The 19,871-nt window shown below is 38.2% G+C and overlaps 1 protein-coding gene and 1 pseudogene across 4 annotated transcripts; both read left to right on the plus strand.

The window, feature by feature from the left end:
• The first annotated feature begins 2,399 nt into the window (after window positions 1-2,399).
• On the plus strand, window positions 2,400-3,512 carry LOC116296207 (cAMP-dependent protein kinase type II regulatory subunit pseudogene; annotated as a pseudogene).
• A 3,429-nt stretch (window positions 3,513-6,941) lies between these two features.
• LOC116296214 (glutamate receptor 2) lies at window positions 6,942-18,246 on the plus strand. Of its 4 annotated transcripts, none has more exons than XM_031704207.2 (16): window positions 6,945-7,693; window positions 8,439-8,591; window positions 9,754-9,990; window positions 10,215-10,411; window positions 11,079-11,132; window positions 11,599-11,739; window positions 12,318-12,488; window positions 13,190-13,297; window positions 13,506-13,679; window positions 13,936-14,142; window positions 14,505-14,690; window positions 15,177-15,441; window positions 15,904-16,271; window positions 16,556-16,780; window positions 17,140-17,347; window positions 17,424-17,550. In XM_031704207.2, exons 1-15 carry the CDS (start codon window positions 7,600-7,602, stop codon window positions 17,344-17,346), a joined length of 2,787 nt encoding a protein of 928 aa, XP_031560067.2. In that variant the 5' UTR covers window positions 6,945-7,599; the 3' UTR covers window position 17,347; window positions 17,424-17,550. The 4 variants fall into 4 exon arrangements, with proteins under 4 accessions (XP_031560071.2, XP_031560067.2, XP_031560069.2 ...); XM_031704210.2 differs by lacking the exon at window positions 6,945-7,693 and adding an exon at window positions 7,719-8,072; XM_031704209.2 differs by lacking the exon at window positions 17,140-17,347 and having other exon boundaries at window positions 17,424-18,246.
• The last annotated feature ends 1,625 nt before the right edge of the window (window positions 18,247-19,871 follow it).

Here is a 19,871-nt window from a genome sequence, read left to right on the forward strand (position 1 = left end):
TCAAAGGAGGAGGATCTTTGAACTAGGATCTCCCTCACAGGCGAATCAACCATGCGTTCAGCTTACATGAGAAAAAAGGTGTGAACTTTATCACTGGTGCTAGGATCTTCCTATCTGCGAGACAGGAAGATCCTACTGCTAGGAATATACTAGTAGCTGAGAGAAGCCTGTCATTTGCATTTAAACAGAAAGCAATAAGTATATAGCCGGTAGGTTGATTTACCTGCAAGGAAGATCCAAGTTTTAGGATCATTCTCCTTCCATGTAAACAATGCCTTGGGCTCATCTGATAATCAAGTCAAAGTAGAACGACTAAAAGTACTTTAGAAACTCGACTCTGAGTCTCACCGTGACTGTATAACAGATCGAACGTCATTTGGCCATGAAAACCAGAACTTGAGTAATTGGCTTAAATTAAAACCAAAAGCAGGTGTCGTAATATTTTATTGTTTCATATGTTTATGCAATACTTCCAGGAATAAGCTAGAATACGGAAAGAGTTGTTTTTGGTGAAATCGCATTAAGATCGAAAATTTCCGAGAAAAGATTTTAGGTTGATGCATTTTGGAGTCTTGAAGAAATAAAAAACGCACGCGCGTGCTGTGTGCAGTCAAAGCACGCGGGGGTTGGCAGAACACGAGAGGAGTGTTAGGAGAAGCACGACGCGTAGCAGAGTGCTTCTGGACACTTCTCGAGTGTTCTGCCAATCCCCAAGTGCTTTATAGCGACACACAGCACAGCAAGCAAGTTTTTCATTTCTTTTATGAAACACAAATTACAATAACCGTTATTTGAGATAGGAATGACGCAACGGAAAGTGCGCGCGTGTGCAATGTGCTCTCATAAAGCACTCGCTCCAAGCTAATCAGAACGCGACATTCGTAACTGTTATTTTATAATTGGGTGTAGAACATGCTTGCGCAAGAGGCGAGGCAACGTTCATCATATGAAAAATTACTGGAGTGCTTTATATATGAATAGATGAAACAAATTAGATGATGTTGAAGAATGGTGCCTTAAGAAGATTATGTGATTATGATAGAAGGAAAGAGCATACATATAAGCCTGCAGGTCATTTTATTTCGCCATGGACGATTTTTTTCTACTTCTGTATTGTTTACATTATGTAAAGCTTGCCCTTTTTTTAAAACCTTTGTTGTATTCATCTTGATTCTAGCTATAAATTATAGAAAAGAGTCTGGTACCGGATGAAACCTATTTCCCAACGCAGAAAGGATCATCTTCAAATGGCGAAAAAGAATTATATCAATAAAGCTTTTTGTTTCGCGAGTTTGGCACTTGAAGTTGAATTTTATTGACTTATTATTTTAAATGCTAATGAGCGCACTGCGGAAAACTCATTTATTACAGTTAGAAGTGTTTTTGTCGTTAGAGATTCCCTTTACCAGTTAATAGTTTTTGTGTGAAGTCATTGCCGTTTTTGAAGGGAAACTTCTCTTTAATGTCGTAATATATTAAATTCTTAGAATACAAGAATTTAAGCACAGAACTGCATCAATAGCTTAATTAGGAATTATATCTTTTTTCCCATAGCTGATAAGGATTTCACTCAGCAGCACCCTGCACGTTACATGCAGAGCAAACTACATTACCTTGCTATAAAATAATTCAATTCCCTGTACTAAAACTCGACAGAGGAAAATGTAAGAAATGCAAGGAATGAAGTCGGTTTTGTGAATTCTGATCTGACAGGGTCAAAGGTTCTGTTCTTCGTTGTCAATCTTCTAGAGTTACAAATTACTTGAACATCAGAGTGTTGTGATAAGAAATACACGATCGAAAAATATCGGTCAAATTGAACTGTTTTTCGGACAGGAATTCCCCCTTAATCGAAATACCTGTCAGAATAGGCGTTTTAGGCATCAAGAAGTGTAATATCTTTATCGAATAAATATTGTCGCTTTTGAGAACGGAATAACTGAAATTATATTATTCAAAATAAGCTCTTCTGAATGATATTGAATTGTGGTGACGTCAGCCTTTTAACAGTCATGTTGCCATAGAGAATAGTCATTCTTCACAGCCGTCCGTCCTCATTTGAACAAGGCTTGGCACTTTGTTTGTTGCGGATCTTATTGCATTTTGAGCAGCTTACTCATTCAGTCTCCTCCTGAACAGATCGGCCATATTTGACTCAGTTACTCACGAACGCACGTTAAAAACAAGTACGAAGCAGTTAGAAGCGACAGTCGAGAGTTCCCGATAAAATAGTGTTTACAACCGACTGGCCAAGCCCATCGCATTGACTACGTGTATTCAATCATCCGCCGCTATATACCAACTTAAACTAGTGTTTTGAACAAAGCGTTGCCTGGTATCAAGGTTTATCGAAGCCATGTTTTTAAGCGTCTGTTCGCTTGGCGAGTCTTCTACAAATCATGTCCAATCAGTTTAGTATTCCTCCAGGATTAACTAGTCTTTTAGAGGGATTCGTTGTTAAATGTATACAGGAAAATCCTGAAGATTTGGTAGAATTTGCAGCTGATTATTTCACGATGTTCAAGAGAAGAAAAGACAAGAATCAAGCGAGCAAGGCCGAAAAGAAAGCCGCCGAAAACGAAGTCAAAGATGATTTACCAAGTTGTGATGCACCGAAGCCTACAACTGGAAGACAGAGAAGGCAAGCAGTATCGGCCGATGCCTATGACCCAAACAAAGAAAGCGATGTTAAAACAGTCCATTATCCGAAAACCGAAGAACAGTTGAAGCGTTTGAAAGAAGCAGTAAAAAATATTCTGCTCTTCAAAGCATGTGAAGTTGAACAGTTACAAGAAGTGCTGAATGCTATGTTTGAAAAGCGAGTCAAGCCCGAAGAGATGATCATAAAACAAGGAGACGACGGTGATAATTTTTACGTTGTCGACAGCGGCGAATACGATGTATTCATTGACCAACCCAAAGGGCCCCCTAAAAAGGTCTTTACCTACCAGAATGCAGGCAGCTTTGGCGAGCTAGCTCTGCTATATAACTGTCCAAGGAATGCTACGATCATTGCCAAGACCGAGGGAATCGTATGGGCTCTAGACCAGTCGACGTTTAGGCGAATTGTGGCCGGTGCAGCCATGAGGAAACGCGAAAAATACATAAATCTTCTTAAGAAAGTCGACATGCTCGAAAATCTTAAATCCGAAGAACTCGAAAATCTCGCTGATGCTTTAGAGCAGAGTGTGTTTGAAGATGGCGAGTGTATTATCAAGGAGAAAGATGAAGCTGATTGTATGTATTTTATCGAAGAGGGCAGAGTTCGCGTGGCTGTCTCCGATGGCAAGACCGAAAAAGAGATCTCCATCTTGTCAAAAGGAGGGATCTTTGGTGAGTTGGCTCTAGTCATGAAACAGACTCGATCGGCTTCAGTTTATTCAAAAGGCAAATGTAAATGTGCTCGCTTAACAGTCGACGCATTTGAACGTCTTCTGGGTCCTTGTATGGACATTATGAAAAGAAACGCATCGCATTACGAAGAACAGAGGAAGAAACTAGGCCTCGAATAAGATATGAATAAATCAAGCAGGTCGACCAGAGCTGTTTAGCGATGAATCGATGCTTCAAGGAACACCTGCTACCGGTAATGAAAAAACAGCATTCAAGACTTTTCCTCTTTAATAATTCTGCTTAGGAACTTCTATTTCAATATGCTGTCTTGTTTCAGAAAGAAAAAGAATATTTAAATTTAATAGGAGTTTTTTTTTTTGGTCGTAGTTTGTAGCTTATTCAATATCTAGTGATTTGACTTTTCACTGACGAGTTCTTTTACAGTATTGTAAATTATCTCAGGTTTTATTGGTTGTAGCTAGTATTCCTTAATGAACCATACAACTCTCACAAGGCGTAATTTTTTGAAATTTTACATGTAAAAACCCGCCATTCCATATGTTAAATCTCAAAGAGCGCGGTCGTACCTTGAGGGAAAGTGGTCAATTATTTCCATAGAATTTAGCGAATTAGCAAAGACTAGGTGTAATTCTTTCAGCATTATATTCGTAGTTCAACAATAAAGATTAAAAAACAGCTTTCTTTGAAAGCTCCAAAAAAAGTCAGCTTTTTTTCTTATTTTTCTTTTCAATTCATTACATTTCATTTCTTGTCTCAAAACCATGAAAACCTAAAGTGGGATCTTGTGGTTAGGTTTGGGTTTTTTTTGTTATGAATCAAAAAGTGAATTTGTAATTCAAACAATAGACATTAGTATTCAGCTTCTGCTGAGAACCTCGTTACGCGATTGGTTGATGGCTCTTAAATTGATTACAAGCAGCAGGTTGTGTTGTAACACTGGCGAAAAAATACTGAATTCTAATGAGTGATAGTCGCCACCTATTGGTTCGTTTGGTCAATATTAATACTGAACCTTAACATCTTTAACTCGACAAAATCTCGGCCACAATTTGAGGTTAAATATCTTACAAGAACAGATAAACAAATTTGTCAAAAAAAAAACACTTAGATGTTTTCTCGTATTAGATGTTTTTTTCTCTAAATCGCATCATAATTACAAAGCTGTAGTAGACATGCAACTTGGTTTTAAAATACTTCATTCGCAATATTCTATTCCGCCCACGCTTTTCTATTTACTTAAGATCATATTCTTAAAATCTTTGGAAAATTAGCCTAAAGTAAACCCGAAAAGATCCTACACAATTTGGTTATCATGACGAAAATAGCGGCTTACGGCAGCAGTGACGATAGTGATGACGAAGCTTGGATTGTCTTGCGCAATATTAGGAAGTAATGATGCTTGATGCTTTCAGAGTGTTAGATGTATGGCGTGGTTGCGTGGTAAAGTCCGGCAGTCAGGCAGCTGTCTCGAATGATGATGAATATAGAATAACAGTGACAGCCAGGGAGGAGAAAAATATAACTCTACATATGCATAATTCAACACTTTATCACTAATAAGACGACTGTTTAAAATGCATCAGTTTTGGCTGTTGATCAGTTCGGTGAAACCCAACTAGTAATGTAATACTGCACAATGAGCGAATGAATCGGATCTTAATTATTTGATCATGTAAAAAAATGAGAAAAAATGGAAGTGAAAAAATGAATATAAGTCGGGGAAATAAAGGCAAACGAGAAAGGAAAACATGGGAAAGAGAAAAAGGAAGGAAGGAAGGAAAAATAAATGAACTAAAAGAAAATAAGAGTAAAAACAAAGAAAGAAACTGAAAGAAACCAATAACATGAGTTCCATTTTCAATTGCAGTATATTTCAATTCTCAACCACAATCTTGATATTTTTTTCAAAGAATTATTTATGTGTCGAAACAAACGAACATATTTATATTTGTTGATGTCCGTCGATTTTTCTCCGTATTCAGTTCTAAATTAAAAGACCAATTTCACTTTACTCGTTCCACTTATCTCCAGTTATCGTTAAAATATGTGACTTCATAAAGCAGCTTAAATCTTCAAGTATCCGAATGAAAACCAAATCAATCCGACCTGTCTTGCTGAATGCAAATAAAGACTAGATATATCGACAAGACTGGCAGTTCAAGCTGGCCAATGGTATGGCTCACTGTCAGCTTGTCGACTTTCTTGTCAACTCTCTTCTTCGTTGTTGTTCAGTAGTAGAAACCTCATAGCCGATTTATTCTATTAATTTTCTAAAGAAAAAACTCTTCGTTGGTCGTTTTTCTATCTGTATGTTAAGTTGACAGCAGTAAGCAATCATCTTCTAGGATCTTTTATTGACTCACGCCAAATAACACCACCAATAATTCATTTAGACAAAAGTCTCCGAACATAATGAAAAAAATCTTGTTTCAATTGTTCAGCGTCCTATAGCAGACGATTCGATAGCTTACTAGCTTCACGTCTTAAGGATTAAAGTGGATTAGAAAATACGTAGTTTGACTTAAGTGTCCATTGGCAAGAGACGATTGATTGTCGGATCGATGAAGGTTCGCGAACTTCGGTTTCTAGGCAACGGCCATGATTCTATCAAAAACACATCACCCACTAATGCAACTTCAATTTCTCGTTACTCGCTTAATATTTTGTGAAATATAACTTTTGCCTAAGTATTTTAGGGCTTTTAAGTCACTTCCCTTCTGCTATTCTATACTAATATTCCATGGACTTTTTTATATTAATTTAATTTAATTGTAAAAATAGTAAAAAGGCATTTTGATTGGTCCTTTTCTTTCCTATAAGTTCGGCTTTGTTTGAGTTTCATCTATCTTCTCAAGCGTGTACTGTAGATAAAGAAGATAAACGCAAGGGTGTAAACTAGGGAAACATCACGCCCAAAAGTGAAATGATATTAGTCTTGATTAATCACATTCGTACTTGAAATAATTTATAATAGAGTGTACATGTATATAGCCTGGTCCTTGTGATATGTTGCATGACCAGCATGGTATAGGGACTAAAAGTCAGTAGTATAACTATAGACCCCACGCATTGATTTCCTAGAGGAATTGTTCTGGGGGACAAAACAATAGGCCGTCTTTTCTTATGCAAAAAAAATCCATTGTTTTGTTAACCTGAACAATTCCTCTCGGGAATTGCAAGGGGCCTATGTCCACGTGGATAGGATGCTAGTCCATCATATGTTAGGGTTGTTTGGTTACTAGATTTCTGTACAGTTGAAAGCATTGGTATCCATAGATAGACATGTTGGTGCAGCATTAAAATACGAATATATAATATAAATTATGTACTTAATCACTTAACTGCCTGCATTAGTCTCTGGGAAGCTTTGGGTGTTGTGATGAAATCCTTTTGGTCAAAACACACTCTAGGGCGCTGCCTTTTACATTATATCCCATTTAGGTCACTCGCTCAGTGTTGAGCATTTTAGACCGCTATAAATAAATACAAGTTTACAAATAAACTAAATTAATAAATTAATAAATGTTTGACATTTCACTTTTAAATGCAGCCAGTGAGGTGGCTAGTCATCGCTACATACGAGTTTGTGAGAAGTACTGTGTCAATGCAACAAATGAACTGCACCAATGATTACAACCAATTTACCATCAAATAATCAGATTACGAAAGCTTTCATAGTTATTTTCACTCATTTTAGCTTTAGTTTTTGGTTATCTTCACCAAATTTGATGACAAAATAGATCGCGGTTGATAGAACTGTGACCAATGATGCTTTTTAATGATCAATGAATGGTAAATGTCCGAGAAAACGAGAACTATAATATTATTCGTGCCATGGAAAACATCTGGAATACTTGTCTTTTTGCGATGCGCGTAAGATTTATTAATAGAAAAGACAATTGCGGTGATGAGGAAGTTTTTTTTTCTTTTTCTTTTTCTTTTTTTTCTGCTTTAAAATTAATGAGGAGAAGACAAATCATGGACATCTCCAGGATATCAGTAAACATCTGCAAGACGCATGGATCACGTTTTGCCAAAAGGGCGTATTTGAATTTCTTCTGAGTACGAATAAGTTTATTTTTAAGACTGGTAGGAATCTGTAGGACTCAAGACCATTGCCAGCAAACAATTTTCCTGCACGTATTCATACAGGACACAGTTCAGAGTTTGGAAATTGCTGACGAACATCATCTGATTTTTGTGCTTAAGTTTCTCTCTTTGAATGTTTTTCTTTCTTTCAAAGAGATGTTAAGTTTGAAGTGTGTTGGAGTGTTGCTTGTTTTAGGGATCCTCTTCCTTGGGGGATGTCAAGCAGCCATTTCAAGGAATATCGTAATAGGTAAGTTGTCGTTTGTCTCGTCCAAAGACACTGATTAACCTATTTATCAACTGAATTCATAACACCAGTTTTTAAATCCTAAAAATCGTGATTTCAGCCACACGTACTTGAAGTATGTAAGTGTTTTGACACTTATAAAATCAAAGCTTTGCGTTGTAGAGACTTATAAGTCGAGACACTACTCAAAAGAAACTACTGAAAGCCAGCATCCTTTAGTAGGATTGAAATCTTGATATAGCTGAAAAGAAAGCTTCATCATGACATCGACTAAAAATCTCTCTCAAAAAAGAGACCCATCTGGTCAGAGGCCAAGAGCAACTAGAAACGCACCACTAGCACACGTCCTTTTCTCTCCCTTGTATTAGGAGTTTGCGATCTGGTAAAAAAACCTGGCATTTTCATACGATGGCTTTTTTTTTTTGTTTTGTTTTGTTTAGTAAGTTTGCTAGAGATGCGGTTATGTTGACGCATGGCTCATGAAATCGGATGCATAAAATGGCGCGTATATATAAAATGTATAAATGTCCCCTTGCATGGTAATAATGTTTTTCCATTTCAGACCACGTGTCATTCTTTTGAGAATAAGATTCTTTGTTCGAGTTAACGTTGTATCTATTTTTGTGTCTTCTCATGCGCAACCGTTAAACAAAGAAATGATACTCTAGGGAATGAGACATGGTCTGGATTGGGAAAACATTACGCCCAAGATTGAGGTCACTTCAATCATTTTTTTCTTTTTGTGCAGGTGTGATTTATAGCAATGATTATGAAAGCCTTGTCAATACACTACAGTATCTGATAAACTATGAAATCAATGGGAACACCAAACTACTGCCTGAAGCTTATCGCTTCAAAACTGTAATGGTGCACAGCAAAGGAAAAAACCTTCTTTCGAGAGGTGAGTTTGGGTGTGTCGAGTACAATGAGTGCAAGCTTTTTTACTCCGACTCAGAACCATCGTCATAATTGTCAGTTTACAGTTCTAAATTTTTGAAAGAGTTTTTGAACTTCAAAAGCTTCCTTCTCATTTACAATCTATTGTGTGGTTTGTTTTATCGATTTGTCAAAAAAGGATGTCGGAGATGAGAGATGAAAGATAGTTTATTCCGAGATAAAATAAAAAGGTCATGCATCTTTTTAGTGAAATACAACAAACAGCAATACAAGAGTACCAAAAAATATGACTATTGGCTGGCACCTACACTGTTAAGCATTTCTATACATATACACCTATTTCAGAAATCGTTGTCGCACCAAAAGCCTCAAGCAACAAGCCAAGACTGCAGAGAACGCCGGTACTTTTAGCCTTAATTAGTTTATTCATGTTGCATTTTCATTTATTGACTTCACAAATTGCTCCAAGCAAGGCTGCTTGAGATGATAATTAGTGTAGAGCTATAGCCACTTGCATGAACCATGAATAAATGAATTATAATTAAAAGTACCGACGTTCTCTGGAGCCTTGGCTTGTTACTTGAGGCTCTTGGTGTGACAACGATCTTCGAAATAGGTGTATGTATATGAGCCAAAGCGGCATATATCGGGCATATATCTAAGCACGACAACAAACAGCACTGAATATCTAAACAGCCATGTTCTTGACAAATGTTACATACATACATACATACATACATACATAAACTTTATTTAACCTCGAATTTCAGAGTAGCTTACAAAGCTAATATCTTCGAGAAAAAAAAAAGGGAAAGAAAAAAAAAAAAGAAAAGGGCTATTGAATAATGATTATAAAATTATTATATAATGGTAATTAATATTTAAATATGTACACTATATACGCTAGTTTGCAGAATCAGTTCAATTTCAATGTTGATGAGTAGTTACTCGAAAGAGTCATACTTTAGTATATTACGACGGAAGTCCAAAAAGTTTGAGGTTCTAAAAGTATCCGGCAGTGCATTCCATAAAGTAGCAGCTAAATAAGAAAAAGAGTGAAGGCCATATGTAGTTGTTTTAGGTTTAGGGAGAGACAGAATGTAGTTACCGCGTAAATTATAGGAAGTAGACCGGAAGTAGACCGGTTTTCACACATTGTTTTTCAGAAGTAGCAGCAAAACTCTCCAGAGCAGTTTGTATCTTCGACTTGTATTCCAATGACCCAGATGCATATGCACTGAGTGACATGTTGAAGATACCGCTGATCATGGCTGACAATCTAAACGATGATCTACACAACAAATACGTGTTGTCGATGCGACCACACTACTCGGTCATTAGCCAAGCTCTTTATGACGTGGCCATGTACTTTAAATATGATGAGGTAGCCATAGTATATGATGGTAAGTAATAGGTCACGTGTCTATTTCCATAGCAACTAAATCAGCCTCATTGAGACACGAAGTTCAGGGAGAAGAGGATTTCATGTGACCCCTTAAATCTTTTAAAAAGGAATACAACAAACTCGATTAGTATGACTTGCGAATCCTTGTCAATGTTAAAAGTTCTGCGCGACCAAAAGTGTGCAAATGAATACCCTATTTCTCATGTTTCATCTTGTTCTCAGAGCGTAAGACTCGCCTGGCTTCTCATTTTTACGCCAAAGCTCGTACTGAAGACAGATTTAACGTTCAGTTGATACCAGAACTAGACCTCAAAGATCCCAAGAAAACTGCCTCGTCACTCCAGATACTGCAGAACACTTACATCAAAAATGTTATCTTGATATGTGATCAGAAAAACATGGCAGATATCATGAATCAGGTGAAGACTGTTCAAAGCTGCAACACATGAAGGGAGGTGTTGGTTATAAATCATGTCAGTTTGGCCATTTCTCATTTTATAGTACACTCAACAAAATTACTCGACTCTGATTGGTCGAGAGGAGTACAATTATAGCGTTAATTGTACTCCGTAGGAGTACCGAATTAAGTCGCTATGGTAAACGACCAAAAGAATTATTTTCTATCATTTTGTACTTAAAAAACATATAAATAAAATTTTAAAGCCGTAAGAACTAATCTTTTTTATGCATTTCAGTTGCGTGATGGACTGAAAATCGGCCGCCAAATAGACAAAGATGAACGGCGTCGCTTCGCATTTTTTACTGAAATTTTGTTGAGTGAACTATAAACAAAAAATCGCACGATCTTCTCGTACAATTTGGATTTAATAAACACTCGTAATGTTTTGAAAGTCGTTTTATTGCACTCGCCTAAAGGCTCGTGCAATTACAAGAACTTTCAAAACATTACTCGTGTCTATTAATTTCCAAATTGTACTCAAGATTGTGCGATTTCCTATACTAACACCACGTGCCAACATTCTCTTAAAAAAATATATTTTTAAGAATGACACTAGGGATTGATATGCACGTGGACTAAAATAGCTGTTTCTATTTTCTAAGTTTTTTTGGTTTTATTTTTTTTAGGTATTGCGCGTTGGAATAAATGACCAGGACTATAAGTGGTTTTCGTCAGACGTGGTAAGTTGATTATCAATGGAGCGAATTTCTTATCCGTAGTCACGAAATACATGACAGCAAATACACGCGTAGTGGGTGAACTAGAGCTCGCATCTCACCAATGCGACCCAGGTTTGATTCCCGGACACCGCGTTGTCGTATGTAAGCAACGCATCAAGTAGGTTTTTTTCTTTTCCGGATTTTCTGGCTTTTCTCTCTCCGAAAAACTAAGCTTCTAAATTCCAATTGGATCATGAGACGAAAGCCATAGGTTTGTGAAATACAAGGACGAAACAACGACGATTTAGCATGTTAGATTTTATGAATAGAGCAGAGAAAAACCGGAGAACCTGGAGAAAACTCAAACCCCAGCAAACTCTACTCATATATGATTCCGTGTCCAGGAATTGAACCTGAAACCCCAGAGATGAGAGGCAAGTGCACTTGATTTGTCAAGTAACTCACTGCTTGTGTTCTGGATTCACAGGAGGTAGCCGGTCCCAACAAGACGTATCCATCCATACTTGGAATGGTTGGACTCAGTCTTCATTTATCCAGCGAAGATGCTGCAAGACAATTGGAGATGATATCTTCGAGTGTTGGAGGCGGCGGCGTGCCATTATCGCCGGTAATGACCCTATCTACTTCGTGTTATTAAAAGTTTATTGAGTGCATATTTTTCTGCGACTGTGAAACGGTGCGCCACTGCACGGCACGGCACGCATGGTAACGCTAACGGTACGAAATCAGATATCATTTGTTACATGAAAATAGAATAGCTACGTGCAAAACTACTGGTCATCCAATCATTGTGGTTCATTGATCCCACCGTCACGGCAAAGCACCGTCACGGTAGACGTCATAAGTTACGCTAAAACAATAGCTGCGCGCAAAACCACTGGTCATCCAACCATTGTGGTTTAATGTTCCCACCGGCAAACAGCAAACAGCACCGTCATGGTACGGAGTAGACGTTATCAGTTACGCTAAAACAATAGCTGCGCGCAAAACTACTGGTCATCCAACCAGTGTAAGTCATATGCCCGCTATCACGGTCACAGCACGCCTGTTTGCGCGCAAACGTTTTGGTGTTAACAATGATCCAATCACACGTTTATTTACGGTTACGGTAACATGAATACGATGCGGCAACAGTACGACTAGGACTAGGAATGAATGACCTTCTATTTTTGTTTCATTTACTAGGTTGTATACGCTGCAATGAATGATTCTCTTCACATGTTAACCAGAGTCATACGAAGTTATATAACAGTAGGGATTTGGCAGAACATCTATCCTAGCACTTCAACCGACAGTTGCCCCCTCAAAACCAAACCTAGTCTTGTTGGTCCCAAGTTACTTGAAAAGCTGCAAACGGTGGGTGAAGCGCTGGGTTTGTTTGTTAAATGTTAGAGGGATTTCATGGAAGCCATGTTATAGGGCAAGATAGTACAATGTACCTCCTTTGGGTTATGAAGTATCTTACAATCAAAATGTGAAAACTGTGAACACCTAAAATATGTCTAGAATGTTAAACATCGTGTTCTGACCAATCGTACGCGAGAATGAATAGCCTTATTTCATTATGACGTCACATCAAAACAATGTATTGTTTAAACGCAAAGGATCATGGTTGTCGTACGGGGTCAAATCAACGCAAATTCACCGAAAATTGTTCTAAGACCCGTATCCGTACCCCAATCCACGGAGAGAAGTAGAGTGTTGTATTTAACAAATAAAACATCTTTTCCGTGCTCCGTTCAGTAATAAAGCACGCAGGAAGTGGCGTAAACACGAAAGAAGTGTAAGGAGAAGCACGAGCCGTAGTGCTTTATTACTGAATGGACCACGGAAAAAGCTGTCTTATTCGTTTTATTATATAGTCAATTTATATATAGCTAATTTTATTTCGGTATTGAATTTATTTACGCAAAAAGAAAGACGGTCGCAGGATCTAGCAGAACCTCGCGCGCGCAGATGGCCTCAGCACTGTGCTCCGTTCACTAACAAAGCACAGTTTTCGACCAATCAGCGCGTGCGTACTATCCTAACTATGAAATACTTTATTATTTTATTAGATAACCCATCATGGCCTCACCGGACGAGTCAGTTTCGATAGTAATGGCAAGCGGACCTCCAAGAGAGCACTCGACATACTTAACATTGCAGAAGATGGCGTCGAGAAGGTTACTACCATAAGTTGTTAAATCTATCTGCATTGTTGTTACAAAATTTACTCATATTTTTTTTAATATTCATTATTATACCATTTCATGTTTTTGCGACATACACCAATGAAGAAATAGAAAACGCGCGCGCGTGCTGTGTGCAGTTATAAAGCACACGGGGATTGGCAGATTGATTGGTTATTGATTTTGTCTCTGGTGTTCACAGGTTGGCTCGTGGAAACCGAATCCCAAAAACAACCAAGACCCAATCACGATGAAGAATGTTAACCCAATCATGTGGTTGGGTGATTTTGCTGAGTTGGTGAAATGTCATAATCCAGGAAAACCGGGGAAGAGGTTCACCAAGCAACGTAAAGTGTTTAGGATCACCGCCGTTATTGTACGTTTTGTTACAAAACCTCTCTCTCCTTTTTCCTTCCTGTCGTTCATCATTCCCTCCCCCCTCGATCTTTTCTTTCATTCGTTCCTTCTTTCTTGCCTTGCTTCATCGCTTAATTGCTTACTTCTATCCTTCCTTTCTTCCTTCCTTCCTTCTTTCCTTCCTTCCTTCCTTCCTTCTCCGTTCCTTTGTTCATTTATACATTTTTTCTTCCCATCCCACTAATCAATCTTTCTTTTCCATCATCTATTTCCAGGAGCCTCCATTTCTTGAGTGGAGCAACGGTAGCATAGAAACACGACCAGTTTCCAACAGCAGTCTGCAGGGGTTCTGCTTGGACATACTCAACGAACTCTCCAGAACTGTTGGTTTTGATTACAAGATCTTACTCAGAAAAGATACTACTTACGCGCGCAAAGTGGATGGCAAGTGGACTGGGATGCTCGGTGACCTCATCGAGAAGGTATGAACATAGAAATATCTGGGCTGATCTAAAGTCAGGGCATGGCTAAGTCACAGATTGAACCCTGAATCAACCTCTGGACTGATCTAAGTCAGGGCACGGCAACTCACAGATTGAACCTTGGACAACCTCTGGGCTGATCTAAGTCAGGGCACGGCTAACTCATAGATTGAATCCTGAAACAACCTCTGGACTAATCTAAGTCAGGGCACTGCTAACTCACAGATTGAACCTTGAAATAGCCCCCTATACTCACTTGAAGTCTTACTGAAACAATGTAGTCTTTTTTCTGGAGGGGGGAGGGGGGGGGGGGAAAGAGATGTCAATCTTCTGTTTATTAACAAATATTTTTTCTTGTGTAGAAAGCAGATCTTGCACTTGCTCCAATCACCATAACCTCCGAGAGAGAACAGCTGATTGATTTTAGCAAGCCATTCTGGGACTTTAGCATGAGTTTGATCATGCAGAAAGAAACAGAAGACGAGGTTCAGTTGTTTGCATTTGTCAAACCATTTGACGGCCTTGTTTGGCTTCTTACCATCGGTGTTGTAAGTAGGGAAATATACAGACCTTTAGCACGACGTTCTTTTAGGTTACGCAAACCTCAAACTGCAGTTTCACATCAGGCGTTTTCCGTCAAACTTTTGACATTTAGCAAGGCGTCATAACGAAGTTGTTGCTGGAAGAGCCGCCATATTGAATTTCATTGATACTGAGTGTTTCTCTGTGTTTGCAAGCCTGTTTCTGTACCTGATCCCAAGCGTTTAGCGGTAATCTTGATGATAAAGGTCTGTAGTGCCTGCGAAAAACCCTGTCCCATGGAGTCTAGTATCTCATGATTTAAAAAACCCTGCGGTGCACGTTCGATGAACTAATATCTAGTAGGCACATTAGTATTACGATGGCAATGTGTAATTAAACCCACCAAGCAATACCAATAATAAGGAGCACTGATAGTGTGAGGGGGTAAAGCACCTTCGAGCACTTTATATATGTGTTTGCTGAGTCTTGTTGTCCTTTTTTGTTTTTCAAAGGTCCTTTTCGTGACAGTTATGATGTACGCTGTAGATCTGTTCAGTCCATTTGGGCACAGAGCTGAAGCCAGGGAAACAGGAGAAGGAGCCGGTGACGAGTTTAACTTGTTCAACAGCCTTTGGTTTGCTACAGCTTCCATGTTACAACAAGGTGGTGACAATACTCCAAAATCGCCGTCCGGGAGAATCTTAGCTGCTGCGTTTTGGTTCTTTATCTTGATTATTATTTCTACGTATACGGCTAACCTAGCTGCTTTCTTTACCAGTAAGTATAATGTTTATACTGTGAAATACAAAGGTCCCAATATGTAGCTCTGTGGCACTCCTGGATAATGTGACAGTAAGACCCTGGGCCTGTAACAATATGACTTTGATAACGTACTTGTTCAACCTAATTTAGACATTCAATTTTGCCGGAACAAAAACGATTAATCAGAAAAAGGTCCCAAAATGATACCTGAGGCACTCCAGCAAAATAACAACGCTTGAAAACCAAAGTTTTTTGTACTTGTTATTTGTAATTAAGTTCCCCAAGATAGTATGCGAGGTACTCCATACTCACGGTACGATGGTGCACGTGTGCTATGCTTTTTTTTTTTTTTTTTTTTTTGCGATTGACAACGTATTTCAATAAAACTTACATCTCTGCCTATAAACGACCATTATTTTTTGTTGTTGATGCTATTATGGCCTTTTCCAATTGATGCTCATTTTTCGATAATTCCAGTTAAACAGTCCAAAAGATCGATCAACTCGCTTCAAGATCTAGTCAAACAAGACAAGATTAAATATGGTGTCCTAAACAGTGGAGCTATGAAAGCTTTCTTCGAGAGCTCCCAAGTATCTCTGTATCGACAGATGTTTTCTCAAATGAGACAACAAAACAGCTTCGTATCCAGTACCAAGGAAGGTGTGGCTAAAGCCAGAGCAGGAGGATACGCATACCTGACTGAGCAGCCTTACCTCGACTACTACAACCAAAAAAAACCTTGTAATACTATGTTGCTTGAAAACCTACTGACGGCCAAGAGCTATGGCTTTGGATTACAGAGAAACTCACCGTACGTAAACGAGCTGTCTGTGGCTATATTAGATGTATGTATAAACTGAAAGGATTAATTAAGTCACTTGTATTTTCACTTGCGATCATAAATAATGAACTTTGCCTTTCTTATGTACGTTTATGGGAAATCAAATTGAATACTCTTACGCAAAAAGCAGTAGAAACAGAACAAAAAAGAAGGGAAGGAATAGGAAGGGAAGAGAAAAGAACGGAACGGAACGGAACGGAATGGAACTGATTGGAAGGGAAGAGAAAGAAAGTGAAGAGTGTTAATGAGAACTGTGTGTAATACCATAATATTATTTTCATGTTACAGCTTCGAGAGAATGGTTTTATAGAAAAGACACGTGCCAAATGGTGGGACGAACGTAGCGAGTGTGCCGGCAAGAAGGATGCAAAACCAGAATCAACCACAAGTCTTGGAATCCAAAACATGGCGGGTGTCTTTATCATTCTTCTTGGTGGCGTCGCTTTTTCTTTCCTATTCGTTGTCATAGAGATAAAATGTAAGAGGATTGTCAACATGTTGACCAAAAACCAGGTAAATCAAATCGACGTTACGTAATCACAACTACCACAATCCTTCTCGGCCTTTAATGTGTGATGACGTCATTTATTGTTTTATGACGTCATTTAATACATTTAGGAGTGGCCTGGGTACCACTGTCCGAGGTTGCTATGCTGGGGATAAGTTTTAGCATAAAACTTGGCCAACCGCGATTGGGATTTAAGGCAGTAAGTGCATCAGAAAATGTTGATTGGTACCCCGGCCTCTCTCCCTTGCCCCTTGTTGGCTTTCATTAATTGAAATCTTTGACTCGTTAATTTTCTTGGTTTACCGCGCGAGTCACCTTAGATGTTGGTCAAGGTTTGTACTGAAATTCATTCTTGTGCTCCAAGGGAAGCAGCAGGAAAGTTTCTCGGTCACAAACTATCAAACCCAACGAGGTTTGTCGAGAAAGTATCGATGCCAGTCAGATACCTGTACGGGTTGTAGTGTCGCAAGGACCGAAGCAGCTGAAGCCAGTGGTACTCCAGGAACAGCCTGCTCCTTCTCAGGAGGAGGAACCCTCTGGGTGGAGGGCTTGGTTTGTTCGGTGGATATGAGGTATGATTGTTTCGTTGAAATGTTTTTTCGTTTTTTGCCGTTTAAAAAATGTTTTTTGTTTTGTTTTTGTTTTTAGTGTTTAACAGACGAGGAAGAATACGACAATGATTCAAATGAACAGCTTCCTGGGCAGCATCTTGTACCAAAGCGACCAAACTATCTTAACTTACCGGAAGGCTACGCCAGAACACAAGAAAGTAAACTCTAGTTTATCGTATCATTTAACCAGTATTTGCAGTGAAGTGAATACCGCTGAATATTTACCGAGGGGGAGGGGGAGGGAAAAAACAGGATGTTTTTGATCACCCCCCTAGACTAAAACCATGTAAATCATAAGTTCAGTAATAAAATAGTATTCAAAGTTAATGTGATACTAATGATCTTAAGTTTACGGTTAACAAAAGCGTTAAAGATTTTTCAATATTCGATAAAAAAGGCTGTGTCTGTCGGATCACAGGAGAGAGAAAGAGAGTTAAGGCGTATTTAAACATTTTGCATGAGCTATTTAAACTAGTACTATGGAATGACCACGGATCGTGTGGTTCATGTGTGCGTGCCTGATATATTACACCATGGTGACTGAATATAATGAACATTGTGTCAAAGGTAAAATTAATTAGGTTTGATTCTCTTAAATTTGATAAATTGAGTGGGAAACTTACAACATCGTGCTGTGCATAGTTTAAAAATGATGATTTTTCTAGCTTTCTGATTGGCTAAAAAATGAGAATTTTTCTTGCTTTGTGATTTGTTTGTTTTGGAAGTCGCTGAGGTGGTAAGTTTTCCACTTTCCATAAATGCATATAAGTTTTAAACTGCTGTAAGTCAGTACGTCCTTTGAAATACTTTTTACTGATTTGATTAAGAAAATAAACATCTTCAAAAATAAATAAAAAAGCAAATAGAATGATATCTTAAATTTTTGATTATAAAAGTAATTAGAAAATCGTCCGTCTCGCTAGAGACATAAAAGCAATCCATGTAATACTTTAAAGAAAGACTCACTCAATCAATAAAAATATCTTAAAACAAATAAAATATCTAAAGCCCTGTCAGTTTGCAACGATAATCAAAGATGGATATATAATAAACTAAAATAATAGTTGAGTTTGTCAGCTAGACTTGATTTTGTCTTCTAATTATTCTTATTACTGTGTAAACTGATCTAATTAGAATTAGTGCCACGGCTGTGTCATCTTCCCACATGCGGACGGCCTAGTGTTCTAGAGATCTATTGATATATTGTGGTGAGTTTAATGAGGGAAAGGTCGGGATGGACGTAGACAAATGCGCCAGTTCAGTTAAGAATAGCCTCTTACGTAGGCGTTCTCACGGGTTTTGAATACTTTTTTTGCACTAAAAACCATAATTGTAACTCTATTTTTACCACACGTCAAAAGATACCTTGAAAACGCGTAGTGATTCTAGGCTTTAAAGTTAAAGTTTACAAAACAATGCGTGTAATGACTCTATTACAAAAACCAACATGGCCGTCATGTCGCGGTTTGTAATTTCATTCTTTTAGGGACGATTTCAAACCATTTATCCATATAGGGAACAGGTACTTTAGTTTAACCATTTGACTTTCAAAGTCGCTGCCAGTGTTACCAACAAAGACAAGTTCGTCCTTCCTCTAGAAGGTGAATCCCTCACAATATAGGATGTAGAGCCAATCAGAACACTGGGAAATCATTGTAAAGAAACCTTCAGTTTGATCAAACCATCTGGGCTTATCAAAGATCAGGTCATGAATAGATCCACCATGTATGTAGAAATAATCTCTCAGTCTTTATACGCATGGACTTAATTGATTCTAGTTGAAGTAAAAAACCATCTCTGTGACTGTCACATATTTCAGGCATACGGTCGGACAGAACATGGGCTCCCTTTCAACTGTAGAACTTTGTTTGTAGGTTGACATCAGTTATCACTCCTTCTTTTCAACTTCTCATCGAGGTTAAGAAAAATTCTTCTTAAATTTAGATTAGCGTGACAAGAATGACGACCTCCCATCCAAATGTATCTGATGATGAATTTCATCAGTAATTTTCATTCTTATGTTCACAGCAGCTAGAATAACCTCCCATTCCGTTCCCGATTGATTTTAAATAACTATATTTATTCACAGTAGAGTGCAGTTAGATGAATAAGATGAACTAACTGGTTACCCCTACTATGCTTGACCATGCACGTACATGCAGGTGAATTTGAATTCCTCTAACACGATATTCCAGACCGATTCAAAAAGATTTTGTGTGCAAAAGTGACCCCAGGTTTAGTCATATTTAAAGAGTATTTCTTCGAGTCTTGCATTTAATGCAAGGTTTCGAGGGTTTTTTTTCGTGATACTTCTCTTTAGTCTGCGCAGCATATTTGTAATGACTTTAAATTGACCCTAAAGTTAACCACTGCAGTAATCGCTTTTAACTGATCTACGTACTGAGGCATCTTTTTAGGTGTTAAGTAAGATTTCAAATAGGATAATTCTTACTTATAACTTTAAGTTCTTACTAAAGATTGTCAG

This window comes from Actinia tenebrosa, unplaced genomic scaffold (genome assembly GCF_029948245.1).
Source record: "Actinia tenebrosa isolate PJP-AT-01 unplaced genomic scaffold, QUT_ActTen_1.0 PGA_scaffold1__47_contigs__length_23844297, whole genome shotgun sequence".
In the NCBI taxonomy this organism is placed as follows: Eukaryota; Metazoa; Cnidaria; class Anthozoa; order Actiniaria; family Actiniidae; genus Actinia; species Actinia tenebrosa.

Bases quoted from the DNA above. Each gene is read 5' to 3' on its own strand.
- LOC116296214 (XM_031704207.2), top strand. From the start codon at position 7,600: ATGTTAAGTTTGAAGTGTGTTGGAGTGTTGCTTGTTTTAGGGATCCTC. The intron at 8,592-9,753 runs GTGAGTTTGGGT...ATTGTTTTTCAG, and splicing joins AAAAAACCTTCTTTCGAGAG to AAGTAGCAGCAAAACTCTCC. The intron at 13,680-13,935 runs GTACGTTTTGTT...ATCTATTTCCAG, and splicing joins TTAGGATCACCGCCGTTATT to GAGCCTCCATTTCTTGAGTG.